Source organism: Antechinus flavipes, chromosome 1 (genome assembly GCF_016432865.1).
Source record: "Antechinus flavipes isolate AdamAnt ecotype Samford, QLD, Australia chromosome 1, AdamAnt_v2, whole genome shotgun sequence".
Lineage (NCBI taxonomy): Eukaryota > Metazoa > Chordata > Mammalia > Dasyuromorphia > Dasyuridae > Antechinus > Antechinus flavipes.
In genome coordinates this window covers 146208551-146230816 of record NC_067398.1, presented here as the reverse complement: position 1 = coordinate 146230816, position 22266 = coordinate 146208551, and the positions used below count along the sequence as shown (strand labels likewise).

Below are 22266 nucleotides of genomic sequence, written 5' to 3'. Positions count from 1 at the left end.
TGTGATTCACTCAATTTCCATAGTATATAAAGTACTATATATTGTGCTTGCACATACATTTATAGTAGTGAAAATACCCAATTCTGACACATGGAGAATTGGAAATTTATATGGCAAAAATTTTAATTTAAGATAGAATTCAATGAGATCAGAGTAGAATAGTGGAAAGGGTATTAGAACCTTGACAATTAATTTTCCTTCTCTGTGACCTCATCTCAAAATATTCCTTCCCTCCCTTATTCTTTTTTCTCCTTCCTTCCCTTCTTCCTTTTTTCTTTTCCCTAGCTCTCAATTTGCAAGAAATCCATCTGACTATGTTTTTTCCCCAGAAAATACTATTCTGAGAGTCAACCCTATTCCAAATAGGACTGAACAGGTCCTACCACCATCAAGGACACTAACATCCTTCCAATATCCCAGGTTGCCAATCCCAGTGTCCCCCAAATTTCTCATTGACATTCATTGCACATATGAATGTATGCACATATGAATTAGCTCCAACAGATTCCAGAGATGCAATTGTTAAATTTATAGTTTAAGCATTTATGTCTCAAAAAAACCAGCTAACACTACAAATCAAGGTTTAATTTATTGAGTTGTTGGATTATCTAGACCAAGGATAGGCATAACTACAATCCTCAGGGCAAATCAGGTCATATTAAGACGGGCAAAAAATTTTTTACATTTTAAAGAATTTTTGTAATTAATTTGTAATTAAAGAAAATCTATTCTTAGCTTGCCAGCTAAATTTGATTCTTGACAGTAGTCTGCCAATCCCTAGTTTATACTTAAGAGAGAAAATGCTAACAAGTTGATTAAATTTTAAATAATTTTTTTTTATATAAACCTTTTTTTTCTTTAATTTTGAACTCTGTTAAGCTAGTTTCCTCATTACCACCTTCATATATGCTATGTTCATTAATGAACATTTCTGTACTTTTGGTATTACTTTGCCATTATTTATAATGCTGCTTCTTCCATTCTGCCTAAGTAAACCTCTTCTTACCCTTCAATGCCTAGCTCAAATCCATTTCAACATGAAGCCCTTCCAAACGGTTTTAGTCTAAGTATAATTTTTTGTCTTCCATAACATTTAGCATAATAATGGACATACACATACTCAACCTGATAAAATGAATTTTCTTTCTTTACTTAGGCTACAGGAGCTGAGCAGGATAGCCCAGTTGTCTAATTCACATAAGCACTAAAAGATGTATAAAACCTATGGACAATATGTTCTTCTCCTACACAGGCCTGAAAGAAATTCTGTATTTGTGGCCTTTCTTTACAAATCATAGGAACTAGGCAAGATCTCTCCATTTAATACAAATATTCTTTTACTGAGCAACATTCTTTTGATCATTTCACGACCTACAAAAACTTCACATGCAAAATGACATCAATTCTGAAATTCATATCTCTTTAGTACTCTGCCCTGGGGTTTCTTCTGGCTTATGATTGGAGAGGGCAAGTAGAGGTTTCAAAATCTCCAGAAATGCATCATTCTACAATATGAAATCAACTCTGTAACTCACCTGCCTCAGATCATTTCCCATTTAATTGCAAGACGAAATCATACCTCTGTGCCAAGTTATAATTATATAACATAATAAATAAATAATAAATAAAATAAAGTCATTGGCTCTAGCCCATTGGAAATATAAGTTGCAAATGGTAAGGGTCCCATTATTTGTCTTAATTGGGACTTACCTGAACTATTACAATATTTTCAATTGATTAAAAGGAAACAATGACATGATAAAGCAAAACAGTGGTATATGTCAAGACTTGTAAGATTAGTTAAAAGTAATTTAAGAAAGTAATCTTTAGTCTTACTAGATCATAATACCATTAAATTAACATGGTTATATTACGCTATACTTACATTTTGTTCACAAAGGAGTTTTAAGTCATCTCTTTGAGGTGAACTCCCTACACCCCACTGTGTCTCTAAATCATCAATTTGATTTGGAGGATGATGCATAATTGGGCGGACATCACCGGCAGCAGCTGGATCTACAGTCAATTCTTTTACCCTTAAAAAATCCAGAGAATACTGTAAATGAGCAAAGATTCATTCAGTAAAACCAATACAGTAAGTTTTATGATTTGAAGGCACTTTCATTCACTTAATAAGAATGATGATGGCAACTTCATAAGTTATTATTTTTCTGAAGTCTGGAAGAACACTAATAAAATAGTTATTTACATTTCTGATTTAATTTAGACTACTTCATAATCACTTTAATAATCCTATCATATAATTATTATAAAAACTAATTACTATTATGAAAACAAACAGTTACTATAGATAAGTAAGATATGGGAAGGAATGAAGTAGGAAACATTTCAATGACTGAATTCTAGTAACAGGGAAAAAAACAGTATAGTATAATGAAAAGAACAATGAACTTAAGAGTTAAGAAATCTAAATTTTAACTCTAGCTCTACTCTAATGTGATTTTAAGCAGATTAATTTAATCTAAGATTGTTTTCTCATTTGCAAATAGGAATAAGATACATTATTCTACCTTACAAGACCATTGTGAGGCTTATAGAAAACTTATGAGTACTATATTGGTGTTGTTATTACTAATATTAAACAATTAGGTAACATTTTAAACACCCAACTGATCATAGTCATTTTTCCAAAATACTCTGGCATGGAAAACATGCCATTATTTATTTATTTATTTACCTATCTATTTATTTGCTTATTAATTTATTAATTTATTTATTTGGTGTGCTAAAGTACATTTTGCCATAAAGGAGAAAATATATACAGCAATCATTTTTCTTTTATCTTCAAAAAAAATTATTATTATTTGTTACTTTTATCATTATTACTTTAAAAAATGAATAAGTTTATCAATCACTTATACATTTACAAGTGGGGGAGTATGCTATTTGAAGAAAAGAAAAAAATTCATAAAAAGAGCAAGTCATAATATTTTTTAACAAATGGCATAAAATGATTTAACATGCAACTGCCATTAATAATTTTTACTAAAAAACAAAAACAAAGCAGCTTTATTATAAAATTATATAAATCAGAACTATTCTACTTAATATATACAAAGGTGACATCATCATTTTAAAAAAATTACATAAATATGAAGGGAATTAAGCAAGCTTGAATTCTATGGAAATAGTTTAGACACATAAATGAATAATAACAAAAGATAACATCATGCAGGACCACCACCTGGAAAAATGAAATGAGAATAACAAAATATAATGGCTTTATGGCAAGGAAGAACAATGTTTTATTTTGTTTTTAAATTCATCTAAAAAAAAAAACTTAAAAATAATAAGGATCTTATGCATAGAATGATGTAGACCTGGTGATCGAAGGAGAAAAGTCGTCATACTCATAGGAAGGAGAGAGATCAGAGCGACTGCCACTACCCTGTGAGAAGGGAATGTCTGATGGACTAATTCCAAACTCCTTTACTCTGCAGCACCAAAACAGCAGCAAATTAAAAGAAAATGTTTTTGTAAAGACAATTGTGTACATGTAAATTCCATAACCTCATTTATCACACTGAAATTGCTTAAAAAATAAAACCAAACATTTTTTCTTATCTAACCTATTACTATAAGATAGTTTGTTGGGCTCAAGAACCAACCTCTTTCTTGTTCCCCATATTTCTTATATTTTTATTCTTCTATGGCAATCCTTTCTACTCCTCGTGCCCCTTTCTAGAAATATGCCTTTATTTAGCAAATCTGTTCCTTTATATTATTCCTTTTTCAAGCTACATTCTTATTTTCCCCCTTACATTACTAATTCATACAATTCTTAAAAAAATCATCAACATTTCTTCAATTTCAGCATTGCAATCCTCACAACTGTATTCTAAAATGGATTTTATCAAAGTCACCAAAACCCTTTATTTCTTTGATCTGAAAACCAATTCTTATTTTTCTAAACACTGCTTGCCCTGACTTTGGACTGTACCATAATATCTGATTATTTCTATTTTGCTTCATCATGGTTATCATGAACATTCAGAGAATTTATACTCATTTTAATAGTACAAATACATAAGGTGTTTTGGGTCTTTGGCTCTTCAACCTTTATAATATTTACTTTCTTGAGAAAGTACAGTCTGCAATTTAGTACGCTAAATTCTTTCATTATAAATGCAAGCATAACAAAATATTTGCACATCTTAAAACTATCAACTAATTATTGTTATGCTACAAATAAAATGATTAGTAATTATATCATATTTCAATCAAAAATAGAAATATAACTAGACCATTATGAGATAACTTGAATGAGTTAATAAACTTAATTTAGTTCTTTATTAAAAGACATTAAATGCTGACCAATTATTTTCCATGTCTTGGGAGAACTAAATGAAAAGATGGGTCTTAATGAAAGCAAAAGCTTTTTTTAAACTATAAGAGTGTTATGTTACCAAAGACAATTGTAAATTGTCTTTAAAAATCAGCAGGAATGTAGGGAATGGACAAACGTGTTGCAATTAGGCATTCACTGTCTTAAAATTCCTTCTACTTCTATGATTCACTAATTTTTTTAAACCATTAAAAAAAAAAACAACTTGACAGTTAGATGTTAAAACTGTTACAAGTCAATGAGAAGTCTCCAATGTAAATACAATGTAACTTTTTTATATCTTGGTCTAAAAGGGAAGAAATTCCCTTTTCTTGGACATGGAGTTTTGTTAGTTTCTTAATCAAAATTTTATTTTCAACTTGGAGAAAGCAATTCATGCTTAAGAGAGGTTGCCCAGCATTTGGAAAGGTTGTTTGTTTGTTTTAAATTTGAGCCACCCCCAAAAGATGGTGTTAAGCCAAATTGTAAGACACAACATGGAAATGTTCAAAAGTATATTTGTTCTTCTCCCCCACCGCTCCCCCACAAACACACATAGATATGAGTCTCCTATATCAGGAGTTCTCTCTCTCTTTCTCTTTTTTCTTTTGTTGAGTCAATTGGGGATTAAGTGACTTGCCTAGAGTCACACAGCTAGGAAGTGTTAAATGCCTGAGGGCACATTTAAGCTCAGGTTCTCTTACTTCAGGGCTAGTACTCTATCCACTGTGCCATCTAGCTGCCCCAAGGGTCCCCTTCTTAATAATAAAATCCTAAAGACCCTGAAAATTGATTTGAGTTATGTAGGTTTATGTCTACTAAGGATTCAAATGATACAAGGGTTAAATTTAGAAATGGATCTACACTTTTAACATTATATAGATTACATATACATAATACATTATAAATATATAGATAATGGTAAACATGTATTTTAATTAGGTACTTATAGCTAATAAACAAGTATTTAGTAAGCAAATATGTGTGAGGCACTGGGGATACAAATATGAAACACAATTATGCCCTAATAAGAGATTTATATTCCACTACACAAAGAAATTAAAGCTACTTTTGTTCCAACCTCCATTAGCATTTATTGATTTATTTATTACAAATTTGAAGTCTAAGTTAATATGTCAGGAAATATGAAAAAAAGAATCTATACAAAATCAATGAATCAGAAAGAGCTATCTATTCCTAGTGGGGATAAATGTTCTGTAGGAACCAAAGTAAACAAATGGGCTCCAATCCAAATTCTTTGGAACTCTCACTGACTGAGAGTGAAGAAATCTTTTTATTGATGCTATGAATTATACTGACCAATTCAAAACTACCATATATGAAGAAGTCTTAAGTGTTAGTACTGCTATGTTTTAATGGGTATTTGTGTCTTTTCTTTATATCTTTGGTGCCACTTAACACAGTAAACGTTTAACTTATTGTTTAATGCCAACAAAAACAAAAAGACTCATACAAAACAGTACAATAAAATTTCTACTGCTATCACTTGATCCCCTCATTTTTAACATCAGAAGAACAATTATATAATTAATGTTTAGAAATTGAGGAAAAACCCATGAGTAATGAGGGTTTGAGAAACTTCTATTTGCAAAGAATGAAGGTGTCTTAATTAGGCATAATTTTCATAACTGTGCTTAAATGTAGTCAAATCTCTCTTATCCCCCTCTCAAATTCCCAAATGGAAAACTAGTTGCCATACCTATTTGCGTATCTTAATGTATTAAGAGTATTTTCACAAGATGCCATCCCTGGAGAGATGGTAGCAATCTAGGGGAAAACAAAATGCAAAAGTCAAGAAAGTCTGTGGTAAATGATCAAGACAACAGAAAGCAAATAATAGGCCCCACACAGATAAAGGTGAAGATTTCATGAGGCATAATAAATGAATTAAACTTATGAGATAAAGTACTTATATATCTTCTCTCATTTGTAGTTAAGTTTCCTCGAAAAGGTTACCTACAATGGCAACTTACAAACAATACAATTCACCCTGCCTCCTCCATAAGAGTTCCCTCTCTTATCCCTCCACGCTTACTAATCTTTCCCTCTTCCTATTTGTTGATTGCTTTCTTATTGCCTCCAATGCTGTCTCCCTCAACCCCCAAAAGCTCTTCATGGATGGGTCTAATCCAATTAGCTATTATTTACTTCTACAGCTTAAATTCCTTGTGACTGCTATCTATTCCTAAGAGTGCTATTTTCTTTTTTCTTACTCTCTTGACTTTGTAGTCTGTTTTCTACTATCATCATTCTATTTAAACTACTTACTCCAAAGTCAGTTATGACCTTTTAACTAACAAATCTAAAAGCTTTTTTTTACTTCTCTCTACAGCCTGTGACACTATCCCTAACTTCCTTATACTCTCCTCTCTAGGTTTTTGTGCCCATGCTCTCTCTTGGTTTTGTTTAACTTCCTTCTCAAGCTCCTTTGCTAATCTTCATGCACACATTATTCATGTAAGGATCCCTGAAGATTCTGTTTTTTTCATTTAGTAATCTCATCTCCTCTCTTGCTTTCTGTCCTAGTCTCTATGCAGATGACTCAGATCTGATTGTCCAACACTAACCTCTTTTCTAATTTCCATCGTGCAATCATCTACTGCCAATTCAGCATCTAGAACAGGGTGTTTCATAGACATCTTAAACCAACACGTATAGAAAACTGAATTCATCATCTTTCTTCCTAAATTCCTAAGTGTTACTGTAGAGAATACTACTATGTTCTAGTAACCTAGGTTCACAACCTCAGTATCACACTGGGGTCCTTACTCTCACTCTGAAATGAATCAGTCTGATTTCACCCTCTTCTCTGCCTCCCCTGCCCCAAACAAAAACTTACCATGCATGTGCGGGAGTTTTCTCCTATGAATGAATCTCTTAGCACCTGAGTGAGTTTACTTGCTCTGAAGGGAGTATGAGGTTTATTTCTACCTAAGGCTCTGATGCACTCCTGAAAATGAAGATATCAAGATTTATATTTCAGTTTTCTATGAAATTCTCCTCAAAAATAAAATTTAAATATTTAAATGCTGCTCCTGATATAGCACTTAACATTTTACTACAAGTTTTACTGAAACTATAAATATCCTGAAAATTCTCACAAGTGCTCTAATTCCTAGAAAAGTGAAGAAAAGAGAAAATGTGTTACTGAAATAATACCTAAAATCTTAAGATTTCTAGAATCTTAGAAACAGTATTAAAAAGAATTTTCACATCATAAAAATGAAGTGTTAAACTTTAAATATTTTAGAAATCTCAATAAATACTTTAGAGCACTGAGACCAAATATACTTAATAAGTCCAGTTAATCTGAATATGTTGGAAAAAATTTAAAGGAAATTAAGCAGACAATGCCACATTTTCAAGATATAGAACAACCATTCTTCAAATGATAAATGGTATGTGAGCTGGCATTTTTCTAAGGAAGAAATCTGAAGAAGAAGAAAAAAAGAAAAATATGAGCAACCAATAGCTATATGGGGGGAAAAAAAGTTCTAAATGCCCAGTAATTAGAAAAAAAAAAAAAAGAAGAAAATTAAAGCAATTCTGAAGTTCCATGACACTCCAGATAGCTTGGCAAATCTGGATCAAAAAGGGGGGTGGGGGGGGGAGAGAGAGGGCAAAAGGGGATTAAGATTATCCAACAACTCTGGGAGGTAATTTGGAAGCAAGAGACCCAGAGGCACCACTAGTATGTCTGTGTGCTTCAAAGAAGGAAAGAAAAAGTACTTATGTGCAGAAATATTTACAGCACATTTTGTAGCAACAAAAATCAATATTAAAGGGGTGCCCACCAAATAAGGAATGGCAGAAGAAATTCTGGTATATGAAAAAAATAGTGTATGACATTCTGAGAAAGTTTCAAGTAAAAATTTGAATTTGTATGAAATGATGAGTAAACTGAGCAGAATAATTTACAAAATTACTGTAACATTAAAAACAATTTTGAAAGCCTTAAGAACACTGATCAAAGCTATTCATTTCTCTAGAAATTAAAAGACAACTGATGCAGAATGAGACACTTTTTGGGTCATCATAAAAATGGGAATTTGTTTTGCTATACTATGGACTTATTATAAAATACAAGAAGTTTTGCTTCATACACAGTTAACATATAGTAAATATTTAATTGAATGAAATAAATACACACTAATATTTGTTAAGCACATTTTGGCTGAATGATACTTATAAGAACAGGCTTATTGGAGCGGTAGGAATATGTAAGTGAAAGATGACTATCAGTCATTGTAGAATGACTTCTTATTGTGTATGATGTTAATCAGATGACAATTTCTTTAAATTGTTTAACTTCCTTCTCAATCTCCTTTGCTAATCTTCATGCACACATTATTCATGTAATTAAATTAAATCTTTAAAAGGATTTCTTTAAATACTCAAGTTCTATGATTGTAGAGCTAGAATTTAAAGAATTATCACAGAAACATTAAAACTTAGGACTTCAGGGGCAGCTAGGTAGTACAGTGGATAGAGCACCAGCCCTGAAGTCAGGAGGATCTGAGTTCAAATCTAGTCTCAGACACTTAACACTTCTTAACTGTGTGACCCTGGGCAAGTCAGTTAACCCCAATTGCCTCAGAAAAAACAAAACAAAACAAAACTTAGGCTTTAACAAGAGAATAACTCTTATGTATCTTTCAGAATAAAAGTATGAAGTCTTTTTCTTCAATTTAAAATAAAACCCCACAAAAGCCTATTCTTACACTTCATACCCAAGTTCCCAAACCTATGCCAGTACAGTTTCTCCAGATGCCTCTTTTTGCAAATGCCATTGTCCTGCTAGTATCTAGCTCTGGAACACTACGAGAACTCAACAATGAGACTCAAGGCCATTAAAGAGATCTGTTTATTTATCTACACAGTAAAAAAAGACCCAATTGAAAAGCATTTGAGTAAGTAGCATTTTCAATAATTTCAAACTGCTCCTTGTCACATAAGCTCTTATTTCTAACTTTTAAAAATTATAAAAATAGATTTCAATTAATAATTAATATAAGCAGTACAAAATAATTTAAATTATTTTAAGATGTTTATAATCTCTCAGTGATGATATATATAGCTGTGAATCATAAAAGACTGTTCTCAAAAGAATCAAAATTGAATTGACTTGAAGATCAGTGCAAAGGATGATTAGCATAAGCTGATTACTATGTAGCACAAATAATTTAAATGCAAGACAAGAAATATTAAGGATACATGATATGAACACATGGAGCTAGATGTAACTTACAAAGGACAACCTAATATGCACCAGAAATGAGGTGTGGGTAGGTTATATGTAGTATGCACTCATAAAAGATGTAGCTACAACTAATCAGACAACAGATCCATCAAAATATATCTTTAAGATAATATTTAGCCTAAATAACTGTCTCCAACTGTTCTATTTCATATTTTAAGAAAGTCTAAGAGCGACTCTCTAAAAGCTGCTTCTCTTTTACCTACCAATGATATTAACTTTCAGCCTTGAAAGCAGAAGAGAACAAAAATGGTTAATAAAAAAGTGAAATCCAAAATAAGTAGCAAGTTGGTTAGAGTAAACTTGGTGTACTTTTAGTTAATTACACAGTAGGTTAAGTCATCAAACTTGGATAAATGATATCCCAGCTTACTGAAAGAACTTGCAAACAAGTGCCATTGATGATCTTTGAGAAAAATTGTAAGAATTGGAGACAGGCATGTCCCAGATATGAAAAGAAAAAGAGGATGGTAGATTCCCCAAACTAAAGATCAGAAAGCTTGACTTTTTAACTCTACAAAAATCCTAGAATATCTTCCTCGTATTTAAAAAGGAAGGGCCAACATGGATTCATCAAGAACAAATTACACACATTAGTTTCCTTTCCTTTCTTTGGGGAAAGACAGAGCACTATCTCTTTGGCAATATGAAAAGTTATAAACTGAATGACAATATAGTCCAGATGGATTAAGAAGTAAATCAGACCAAAACTGCAGTGATTTGAATTGACAGGAGCACAATCTATAAGGAACCTTAAAACTATATTATACACTTTCAGTCACTCCCCTAAAATTGGTAATACCTATAAAGGGAATAAATACTAAGTAAAGTATAGATGTGAATATAAAATGCTTATTTACAAGTCTTGTCTTACATCAAGGGAGTAGAGGTAGAAACCTGTGTTCTGAAATAAGAGAAAACAAAAAAATAAGACTTTCATTTTATTGACTGAATATATTTTATTTACCTTGAGTGCTAAAAGGCTTTTATTAATTTCAGCACCTTCAAGCCGGGTTTGCCTATCTGCACTAGAAGTATCTGCTCCTCTTTCATTTCCAGCCAAATCAATGAGAGAAAATTTGCCATGTAATTTTCCTTTCCTTCTGAGGATAATTTGAAAGACTGCATGGCTCCGAGATGAATGTGCATTTGCAGATGTCTGACCAGACGTTCTAAAATTAGATGAAATAAACTGTCAGTTCCATATCACGTGATAATATTTCAATGGCAATACTTGATTATGAAAACTCAATGGACATAAAAATATAAACGCCTTTCATTATTTAAGTAGGAAACAAATATCTTAAGTTTGTCTACTATCTTGGAAACATTCAACTAAAATGGAATTCATATGGTTGTATTTTATATCTAAGAATAGTTATTGAAGAAAACAGTATTGAATTCTGAAAACTGAACACTATAAAATAACAATGATCAAATAAAACACACACTCAAGCTTGCAAAAGTAATCTGTCATCATCCCAGTGATATGGTAAGACCATAAAAACCACTGAATATAAATGTATACATCCATAAGTTTCTAATCTCATTAATATGTCTTTCCTCAAAAGATGCATACTACATCTTATCCATGCTTGTCCATATGTGAAGTAGTGTTCCCAAGAAGAAAATGCTTCCTGACACCCTCTTCATATTAAATACTCTTCCTCTGAGGGCCAAAAGAAGGAGTAGACATATTCCTTGATATCTATTTCCATTTGCAGATGAACTCCTAAGCTACTAATACCTTTGTAATCTCTCTTCCTTTGAGTTTCACTTCATAAATCAGTTCATTTCCTTAATTGAGGCATATAGTGTCCTTCAAGACATTCTTAATTTTTTCACAAGGAGTCTAGTACTTTGCTCAGAGTCAATATCTGCACCCAAACCCTCCTACTCTCAAGGACTTTAACATACAAATCTAAGTTCCTGGCCTTCTTTCCATTAATTAATCAACCTTCTAAACTACTCCCATTTTCCTTCCACCTCAACCACTCTCTGCGATAGTCACAGCCTTTCATGGTCCAATAATGACTTCACCTCCAAGATCCAGAAGACAACTTTCAACCTCATTCCTCTTTTTCTTTATTAAAACTATTCTGCATCCTCACTATGATCTCTCCTTTCTCTGTATACAATCTTGTTCTTCCAGTTAGTTCATTACCCTACTCAAAAACTCTTCAGAGCTCCCCATTTACCTCTAGAATAAAATGAAAAGTCCTCAGCATTATATTTAAAACCCCCATTATATGGCTTTCATCTATCTATCTTTCCAATTGAATTCCATAGTATTTCTTTTCCCATTTCCATTCAAAATGCCACTGCTAATTGTTCCCCGTAAATAATATTAAATCCCTTGTCTCTGATACCTTCAAACTAATGTCCACCATTTCCTAAAATGCAATTTCCTCATTTCTGGCTCAGAGAATTCCTGGGTTCTTTCACAGCACATAGCATACAACACAACTCAAGCACTATTCCCTACTCATATCTGTGGTCTTTTCCTTTTTTAAAAAAATAAACTCATTTTTAATTTATTTTTAACATTCTTTTAAAATTTTGAATTCCAAATTCTCTTCTTCTTTCCAATCCCTGTCCACTCCTAAGGAGTTAATCAAAATTATAATTAATTATACATCTGAAATCATGCAATAATTTCTATATTAGCCATCATAACAAAAAAGGGCAAAAATATTAAAGTGAGAAAATTAAATTTCAAATTGTATTCAGAGTTCATCAGTTCTCTCAACTAGAGACAGCATTTTTTCATCATGATTCCTTTGGAATTATTTTGGATCACTATATTGATCAGAATATCCAAGTGTTTCACAGTTGATCATCATTATAACACTGCTGTTACTGTGTACAATTATTTCCCAGTTCTTCTCTAATTCACTTTGAATCAATTCACAACGGTTTTACCGTATTTCTTTCTTTCTTTTTTTGGAATTACCATCCTCTTCATTTCTTATAGCACAATAGTATTCCATCATAATCAAATGATCCAACTTTTTTAGCAATTCCTCAATTTCCAATTCTTTGCTATCACAAAAAGACTAGCTATATATTTGTATATATATATATAAAACATTTGTCTTTTTTCTTTATTCTCTTTGGGGTACAGATCTACTTAAGTGTTCAAAAGATGTACACAGTTTTATAGTTCTTTGCCCATAGTTTGAAATTGTTCTCCAGAATAAGACTCAATTCACAAGTGAACTAACAGATCATTATTGTATCTGAGATAAAAGCTTTGGGCCTGGAGTCAGTTCAACCCGAGTTTAAATCTGGACTAGCTGTAAGACCCTGGGCTAGTCACTTGCTTCCTCATCTATAAAATGAGCTGGAAAGGAAATGTTATCTTTGCCAAGAAAACCCCAAACAAGATCTTTAGGATCTTAAAAAGTTGAACACAACAAAGTTGAACTGAAATGACTCAACAATGGTGAAACAGATAACTTTGAATTCTTCTGAAATCTGTCCATTCATATCTTTTGACCATTTTTCAATTAAGTAATGGCTTTTATTTTTCTAAATTTGCCTCATTCCCAATATATTTGAGATATGAGGTCTTTATCAAAGAAACTTGCTATAAAAAATTTTTATATTCATTGTCAATGGTATCTTTTAGCAAAAATGTAATATTTCTGATTAAATCATTTAATTATGTTTATGTTTGTTTTTGCTTTGTGGAGCACATGACTCCTACTCCCGCCTTTAAATTCAGCTAAATGAAGCACAACAGATTCTATTTCAGCCCTTTATTTTAATTCTATATGTATTTCTGTTTCAAGTATGTCTCTTGTAAATAGCATATTGTTGGCTTTTGGTTTCTAATCCATCTTGCTATTCACTTTCATTTTATGGGTGAGCTCATCCTATTCACATGCAGTTATGATTACTAATTGTGTATTTACCTCCATCCTATTGTCTTCTGTTTATCCTTCCATCTCTTTTTATCCTGTCCCTCCTTAAATGTCTCTTTTGCTTATGACTTCTATCATCTATATATAAAATCCACTGTCTCTCTTCACCACTCCCGTTTCCATTTCTTTTCCGATTGGGCAAAATAGATTTCCATACATGACTGAGTATTATATATATTCTTCCTTCATGAAATCAATTTCGATAATTGACATTCAAGCATCCCTGTCCTCTGTTCACTACGTCTTCCCCTTTATTATAAGAACTCTTCCTTGTATTCCTCTTTTATATGGAAAATTTTCCCCATTCTAATCCCTTTTCTCCTGGGTCTCCCAGTACATCCTGATTTCTCACCCCTTTACTCACTTTCATGTTTAATGTCTATATAGACTCCTAAATGCCTAATGATAAAGTTCTTAAGTGAAACATCTATCATCTTATGATTTCTCTTTTCTTTTTACTTATTTTCTATGTTTCTCTCAAGTCTTTGGTTTAAGTGTCAAAATTTCTGTTCAGATTTCATCAGAAATGATTTGAAAGTCTTCTATTTATTAAATTACCATTTTCTCCCCTTAAAAACTATATTTAGTGAAGCTGGGTAGGTTGTATCTGGTTGTAATTCTAGTTCCTTTGTTCTCTGAAATACCATATTCTAAGCCCTCCACTTCTTTAACATGGAAGCTGCTAAAAGTTATACAATCCTAGACAGCAGTGCCACATTATGTGAATTGTTTCTCTTGGTCTGATTGAAATATTTTCTTCACCTGGGAGTTCTGGTATTTGGCTATAATATTGCTGGGAGTTTCACTTGGGAAAGTGAATGGTAGAGTCTTTTAATTCCTGTCATACCTTCTGGATCTAAGATATTAGGAAGTTTTCCTTGATAAATTCTTAAAACATTAGGTTTTGACTCTTTTGTTGAGTTGGTTTTCAGGGAGTACAATAATTGCTCAACTATCTCTCCTTAATTTATTTTCCAGGTCAACTGTTTTTCCAATGAGATAGTTCACACTTCACAGTGTCTTCTGATTTTTCATTCTTTTGATTTAGTTTATTGTTTCTTGATGTCTCATCATTGGCTTTCAAGCTCTCATTTCTAATTTTTGAAGAATTATTTTCTTCAGTGAACTTTGTGCCTCTTTTTCTGTTAGAGCAATTGTTTTTAAAGGTGTCATTTTATTGAGTTGTTTTTTTTTTTTTTTTTGGCCTCTTTTAATAAGCTGTTAATGCTCTTCATCATTTTCTTCCATCACTCTCATTTCTTTTCCCAATTTTTTCTTTACCACTCTTAGATCTCTCTTGAATTCTTCCAGGAATTCTTGTTGGACTGGAATCCAATTAGCAATTTTCTTTGAGGCTTTATTTGTAGCTGTCTTCACATTATGGTCTTACTGAGTTTGTGTCTTATTTTTTTCTTTTGCCAATTTTTCTAGTTTATTTATTAACTCTGAAGGAGTTTTCTTATCTATAAATGGAGTGATTAGAAGGGATTGACCTCAAGGTTCCTTCATAGCCCTCAATCTGCAGTCCTATAAGATCTACATAGAAAAACCAAGTAGATGAAGAATGTTTATTATGTTCCATACATACACTAGAAGGATAATACAAGGAGCTGGGACAATTAACTGTAACTGAGTTAGTGATCAAATTGGTGAGATTGCCTTTGGGACTCTGAACAGTGCAACCAGTGATATTTCTGAGAAGACACTAAGCTGTAACATATAGTATTGAAATCAAAGAGATCATATACCTACTGAAGTATTTTATATACACACAAAATGGTAACTCATGAAGATCAACCAGAGATCTTGAAGCCAATGCAAGAAAAGTTCAAAGGTTGGCTTGGTTATATCAAAGAAATATTTAGAGTAAGGGTTAACAATGGACTATTGTCACAGAAACCATTTTAACTACATTTGGTGAGACTGGTCACCAAGTGAATTTTTATTTTCACAACTAATGAAAACTTTTTACTAAGGGGCTGGGATTTGTTCAATAAAAAAAGTATCCATAAAAGCGAAAGAAAGGATTTTCTAAACTTTTTATATACTATTAAGCACACATATTGCTCAACTGTATCCAATTCTTTGTAGCCTCATAGACCATATAAGCACATCAGTTCCTTCTATCTTCCACTGTTTCTCAAAGTCTGTTCAAGTTCATGTTCCTTGCTTCTACTGCATTATCTAGCCATCTCATCTTCAGCCATCCCCTTTCTCCTTTTGCCTTTAATCTTTCCCAACATAAGGGTCTTTTTTAATGAGTCCTAACTTTTCTTTATGTGGCCAAAATATCTAAGGCTCAACTTTCAGTATTTAGCCTTCCTATACAGTCTAAGTTTTACAATCCAATGCTCAGCCATATACTGCCACTAGAAAAACTATAGCTTTGACTATAGGGACCTTTGTTGGCAAAGCGATGCCTTTGATTTCTCTTCAATTTTTTTTTTTTAATTTTTAAGTATGCTGTCCAGATTGGTCATAGCTTTCCTTCCAAGGAGCAAATATCTTTTAATTTAATGGATGCAGCTGCTGTCTGCAGTGATCTCTGAGCTCAAGAATATAAATGACACTGCTTCCATTTTTTCTTTTTCTATTTTCCAGGAAATGATAGGACCAGTAGCCATGAGCTGATTTTTCTGATGTTAAACACACACAGCCATACATAAGCTATATCTACAAATAAAAGATAATTCCGAAAGTATTTGATATTTTGAATGCATAAATTAAAAGAATAAGCAATACCTGCAACTGTTCCCTATTTCAATGAGCTTCAGGACATCTTCAACGCATTTAACCTCCCGCTCCTGTAATCCCACAACTTGAACTTGCTGTTTACCATCCTCTAACACTCTCAATTTTGTCTTCCTATTAAGTAAGTCAAATACCTTTGGGGGAAAAAAAATACATTTATGTTAGATAATTAAATGTTAACAGAACTGAAGGACTAAAAGAACATAAGAAGTCTAAGTATACTTTAAACAATTTAGACCGCAATGATGAATTTTAAACTATTTCAAGAGTCAAATTTTAAAAATGATTCAATTTCTATTCAAATTTTAGCAGTAGAACTTCATGGTTAATACTAAAAGCTTATACTTACCTTTCCACTATATATTTCAAAAAAGGTAGCATATACTTGAAGTTCTAACTTCTTATAGTTTGGTTTCTTTAGCATTAAAAAGACATCTCGAGCTGTTGAGTTTCAATTAAACAGAAAATAATTAAATTTCAATTAATACCACAATAAAGTAAAGCAAATTTTTTACTGTTCAAAATAATTTTTTTTAAGTCATGAATCAAATCAACCACAAATGTCCATATACAAAACAGAAGAGAAAAAGAGGATTACATGGAAACTACAAATCCCTATCATATAAAATTTTCTGTAAAGAAAATATATATATATAAGAACATGCCATCTAATATTATGTTAAGTATATAGAAATAAATTAAGCATGTTTTTCAAAGCAAAGCTGTCCTGAATAAGTTTTCCTCTTAAACTTCCTTTTGTTTTTTTCTGTGCATTTTTAAAGATTCCCCAATGACCTTGTATTTTTTTGGGGGAGGGGGAAGGGGAGGAAGGGAGAATGGAGAGAGCAAGGGAAGTTAGAGGACAAAACTGTTGGTAGCTTTCCCCTCTTCTACAATGCCCCTTTCCCCAATAAAAAGGGCAAAATAATCCTTCTAACCAATAAGTCTTATTCTAATTTTCTAAAGAGGTCAACCTTTAATAGAATAATGTTGTAGTGGCAAAAAATAACCAAAAAAAAAAAACCCCGACACTTAAAAATCTAAGATCCAAATTTTCATTTCACATATTATATTCAAAGGTGATGAAATAAATGATCGACAATTATTTGTTATGTTACTTAAGATTTATTTCTTGTTGCTTATTTCCTTAATATATGCTATTTATTTAAAATGCTAGTTTACAATTAGACAATCTTTAAAAACAGGCAATCAAGCAAACAAAACAAAACAAAACAAAAACACCCCACATCATAGTATTTATAAATCAAATACAAAAAGGCCTACTTACCTGCTAGCGCATATATCCCTTTAGAACAATCTTGGTTCTTTCCTGAAAAGTCACCACCCATGGTCTAGAAGTTTAAAAATGAAGAGTAAATATTGCATTAAAATAACAAATCCTATTTTATGTGTTGCATTGTGGATTTCCTAAATACAATCACTTAAAAAAAAATTCATATCTTTATGTTAGGACTCAATTTCTAGGAATCACTTACATGAGTTTTTCCACTGCCTGTTTGACCATAAGCAAAACATGTGGCCATTCCCCTTTCAAATATGGTTTCTACTAATGGTCTAGCTGTAAACCTAGAAAAATGCAAAAATATAAGAATAATCACTATATCTTCATTACTCAATTTATTTGGGAAAAGTCACATTTATAGAGAAAACTGGTCCAGGTTAGTTTATTAAAAATTTTCCTAACAAGCTAAATTCCAGAATCATTAGAAAATACTAAAATGTGAGAGTTTGAGAGTCACTATTTTTCAGAAAATTGCACCAAAAATGTTGTCATCTAACAATGATAGAAATAAGGAAATGAAAAGGAGATTAGTGACAAATAAAAAGAACAGGGAGAAAACACAAAATATCAAAGCTACAGTAGTTTGTGATAAATAATATGAGTATAAGTCTTGCCTCTGAAACATGTGAACTGGCAACCATGTACAAGTCACTTAACATCTTAGCATTTTAGGCAACTCTAAAATAATAAGCTATCTATAATTCTGACGATCTACAAAGGTGGAAAAAGTTTCTATATCAAGAATTCAGACTAAAATTTTTAAAAATAGAAAGCACAGCAAATAGATTGTGGTTATGTGACAATAACATAAAGGACTTGTAGCTTGTACTTTTAGAAGAGACCAAAAGAGAATGTGAATAACCAAATTTTAAGAAAAAATATAGGATAGGTTTCAATAAAAAAAAAAAAAAAAGATCAAATCATTACAAATGACAAGGTAGAGTGAAGAAAGACTGACAAGATTAGGTGAATGAAGAGAAGAAAAGCAGGTTATAAAAGATTCAGTATGGGAAAACATAAAACGCTTTACATTAAAAATTAGACACTATATATCTAAGATGATAAGCTCTGAGTCACTGCTTTTGAGTCAGAAAAAGACATCAATCAATACAGATTATTTCTGTACAGTTAATGTCAAAAAGGTCAACAGAAAATTCTTAATCAAGTATAATATTAAAATAAAATTTAAATCACAAGACATAAAAACTCAAGGTTATTGTTAGCACAAGAACCATGCCATATTTGTCACATTACAGGTAGAGAAGATACAAAAAAAGAACTAAATGGTCTAGAGAAGCTTTTAAAAAAACTGAAAGTAATTTTTCTACTTGAAAAGCTGAAGGTTAAGGGGAAAATCTGATCAATATTTGCTAAATCATCAAGAACAGGAAAATAAATATCATTTTTTACCTAATCTAGGAAACTTGAAATGCCAATTCTTAAAGCTTTCAGGACCTAGTGTTTAAGTCAATTAAAAGAAGGCTTAGTGGATGTTTATCTGAAGAAATGATACATGGTGAAAATAAATACTCTTTATGAAAAAATGACTGGAGAAAGGAAAAACTTGTAGTTTCAAATCCCACTAAAAACATTTTCTAAGTACCTGTATCTACCATGTCATTATGTACTTTGGGACCAGGAATATAAAGACAAACAACAAAAACAACAGACACTGCTCTAAAGAGGCAAAATAAATTATATGTAAACAAGTTATATAAAGGATATCTATCTATCTTACCAACTAAATATGGAGTACCATACTAGAGAATGGAGATATAAGGACAAAAGAAAAATTTGTCCTGGTCCTAATGGAGTTTACTTGCTAGTGAGAAAGGTATAATATGTACATAAATGAGCATAAGGAAATATGAGGATAATAAGAGGGAAATGCTTCCTGTAGATGTGATATATGAAGTGAAACTGATAGATAAATATTTTAAGAAAAAAAAAGTGATAAAGATAGCCTGTGCAAAGAATATCTCAATTTCCTCATCTTGTAAATATTAAACAATTTATGTAAAGTACTTTGTAAAACATTTTAAACTATCTACATGGCACAGTGGATAGTGCCAGATCAGGAATCAAAAAGTCCTGAATATAAATCCTGGCTTTATGTGTACATATACATAGATATATAATAAACATACACATATGTGCATACATACACACTTATCTGATCCTCATAATGACCTCTTGAGATGGGTGCTATATTTGCATAAAACCACTTATTTTCATATAAGCACAGAGTACTTGTAAACCTTAAAGCATTATGTAAATGCTACCTATTATTATTACTGTTAAATTCAACTGATATATACTATGGACCCACAGATTTCAATAATCAACAAAAATAATATTTCTGTTTACATTAGTAGGGCATTTCCTCTATTTTATATTTAAAACAAGACAAAATGAGATACTTACTAGCCCCTCTGTAAAAAGAAATGTAAGTTTTGAGCACCAATAATAATAGAAAACAATTTCACAAAAAAAAAAAAATTTACATACCTATAAACCATTTCATTAGGAGCCGAGTCATCAAAGGCATAGTCAAAACGAAATGTTTGATTTTCTAGGTACCTCGTTAAGTCCACTTTTTGTTTTGGTTCATGTACCATCACAACATCTTTACTAGGGATTGTGATCACATCAAGGTCTTTCATTACTGTTTCTAAAAGAGTCAATGAAACAAATCAGCATTCAGTCATTTTCATTGAACATGTTCAAATAACTGCAAAATACAAAAAAATAGATAACTGTAATGTTTGGGCTAGCTTTCTGGAAGACCTGGGGATCAGCCCGAGTCCTTGGTCTTAGTGGAGAAGTGAGGGCAGGACAGCCACCCCGTGGCTGGTCAAAGATAGAATGTCTCATTTCCAGTCTTTCTCAGCCCTTATATACCTTAGTACAATTGAACTAGAGAACCATTACATCACCGTACTAAGTATATATATATATATATGAACTAGAGAACCACCATCTCATCAATTGCACTGAGTTAATACCTTGTTTCAAGTATACTTCTCCAGAGTTCTGGCCCTCTACAGATAATTGTTTTAAGGACTAAAGATTTAGAAAGAAAAGTATCAGTAAAATCTTCAAAAATGAATTCAATAAAATACTGAAAGTAATCACAATAAATTACAAGCTACATACACTCCTACATGCTATAAAGGTGAAGTTAAGGGTTTTATCTGAGCAAACATTAAGAATCAATTTCAATAAGACATTTTTTTTGGGTTAAGATGGAGAAATATGGGTTAGTAATTGAAAAAGTTGAATGATTAAAGTATTATTTAATAGTCGATTTCATTTCAATTTCAAGGGTTTAGTCTGGAAAAGAGATTAATATCAGGAATATAGATATAGATTTAGCAGAAATATTCAAAAGTCTGAAGAGGTGTTCACTGAAAAGAGCAAAGTAGATAATAGTTCATTTCAATTCAAAGCTCTCTGATTCACTATGTCCCTTCAGCACTGACCAGGAAAAGTTCTAAGGAGACAGTAGAATATAATGAACAGAGAACCAACCTTGAAGTCACAAAAAGTTGGGATTCAAGTACCACATAAATGACTTAATTTCTCAGTGCTCCAGTCAAGTGTTAAAACTACAAATTATTCATCAGGTCCAGATAGTCATGGACTGAGTAAAAAGTCGTAGAAGGAAGTTCTCTAGACCAATGAAATCACAAGTTTCAACAAAAACAAAATGCCATATCCTAACTGTGGATACCATTAACAAGGACCTCCTCTATTTCAGAAGGAAGAATAATTTTGAGAAAAGAAAATGCTATTATTGGATAGAGGCTAATTTACCTAGATTGGCTTATTTTTGAGCCTTTCAAGAATTTAAATTTGGAATAACAATAAAATTCAAATTATCTACTAGACCTTGAAAAGAGCACACAGCATTGCAGTGTTTTGATTTTCAATGCATGTTGACAAGCAAGAGAGCAATGGGTGATGTCTATTTCTCAGATGTCTCCCTTCTATGGAAGTGAGCCTTCCCATGCGGCAGAGAGGTGAGACCTTTTAAAGATAACCCCAGGTAAATTTCTGATTTTATTCTGTCACTACCCCATAAATCACAAAGGGAAGTTTCTAAAGATTCAGATGACTTTAAACATATCTTCCAACTCAAAGATTCTTATAAGTCTATGATTTTAAAAGCTGATGCTAAGGATGAAAGAATTCAGAAAGTGGATCATTAGTAGGAGGACAATAAAACCACCTTTGTAGCATCATGCCTTTACCATTTAAAATTTTAAAATACCTAATATATTCCACATTTTATATTCTAAGGTTAAGAACATACAAAAGGAAGCCATTCAGAATCTTTAGTCTATTTTTAGTAACAATAAGAAAACAAGACAATTCATCTTTTTTGAGATCACATTACCTTTTTTATTGAGTGGCCGTTTCCTCACACAAACACATATCCTGTGTTCATCAATCTATGAGAAAAATAATATCAATAATGACTATTTTGTGATGTGATAGATGGAATATTTTATTTTTTCATTAAAGCTTTTTATTTTCAAAACTACACAAGGATGGTTTTAACATTCACCCATGAAAAACCTTGTGCCAAATTTTTTCCTTCCTTCCTCTTACCCCCTCCTCTAATAATCCAATACATATTAAATTTGTGCATTTCGTCTAT

The 22266-nt window shown here is 31.8% G+C and overlaps 2 protein-coding genes across 6 annotated transcripts in view; one reads left to right on the top strand and one right to left on the bottom strand.

Moving 5' to 3' along the window:
* DIMT1 (DIM1 rRNA methyltransferase and ribosome maturation factor) overlaps window positions 1-16285 on the top strand; it is a 46060-nt gene extending 29775 nt beyond the window's left edge. The window contains exon 12 of the mRNA XM_051991162.1: window positions 16151-16285. Within this exon, the coding sequence (XP_051847122.1) occupies window positions 16151-16157 (7 nt within the window). The 3' untranslated portion in view covers window positions 16158-16285. The remainder of the gene's footprint in view (window positions 1-16150) is intronic.
* The window catches only part of KIF2A (kinesin family member 2A), a 90067-nt gene that overhangs the window by 6880 nt on the left and 60921 nt on the right, over window positions 1-22266 (bottom strand). For 2 of the 5 annotated variants that reach the window (XM_051991114.1, XM_051991122.1), the window contains exons 8-18: window positions 22003-22057; window positions 20112-20274; window positions 17797-17887; window positions 17589-17652; window positions 16650-16741; window positions 16292-16434; window positions 10591-10795; window positions 7206-7316; window positions 6066-6133; window positions 3342-3455; window positions 1886-2036 (exon numbers count right to left, since the gene is read on the bottom strand). In XM_051991114.1, the coding sequence (XP_051847074.1) occupies window positions 1886-2036; window positions 3342-3455; window positions 6066-6133; window positions 7206-7316; window positions 10591-10795; window positions 16292-16434; window positions 16650-16741; window positions 17589-17652; window positions 17797-17887; window positions 20112-20274; window positions 22003-22057 (1257 nt within the window). The remainder of the gene's footprint in view (window positions 1-1885; window positions 2037-3341; window positions 3456-6065; window positions 6134-7205; window positions 7317-10590; window positions 10796-16291; window positions 16435-16649; window positions 16742-17588; window positions 17653-17796; window positions 17888-20111; window positions 20275-22002; window positions 22058-22266) is intronic. The other 3 variants (XM_051991128.1, XM_051991134.1, XM_051991118.1) reach the window with 2 other exon arrangements.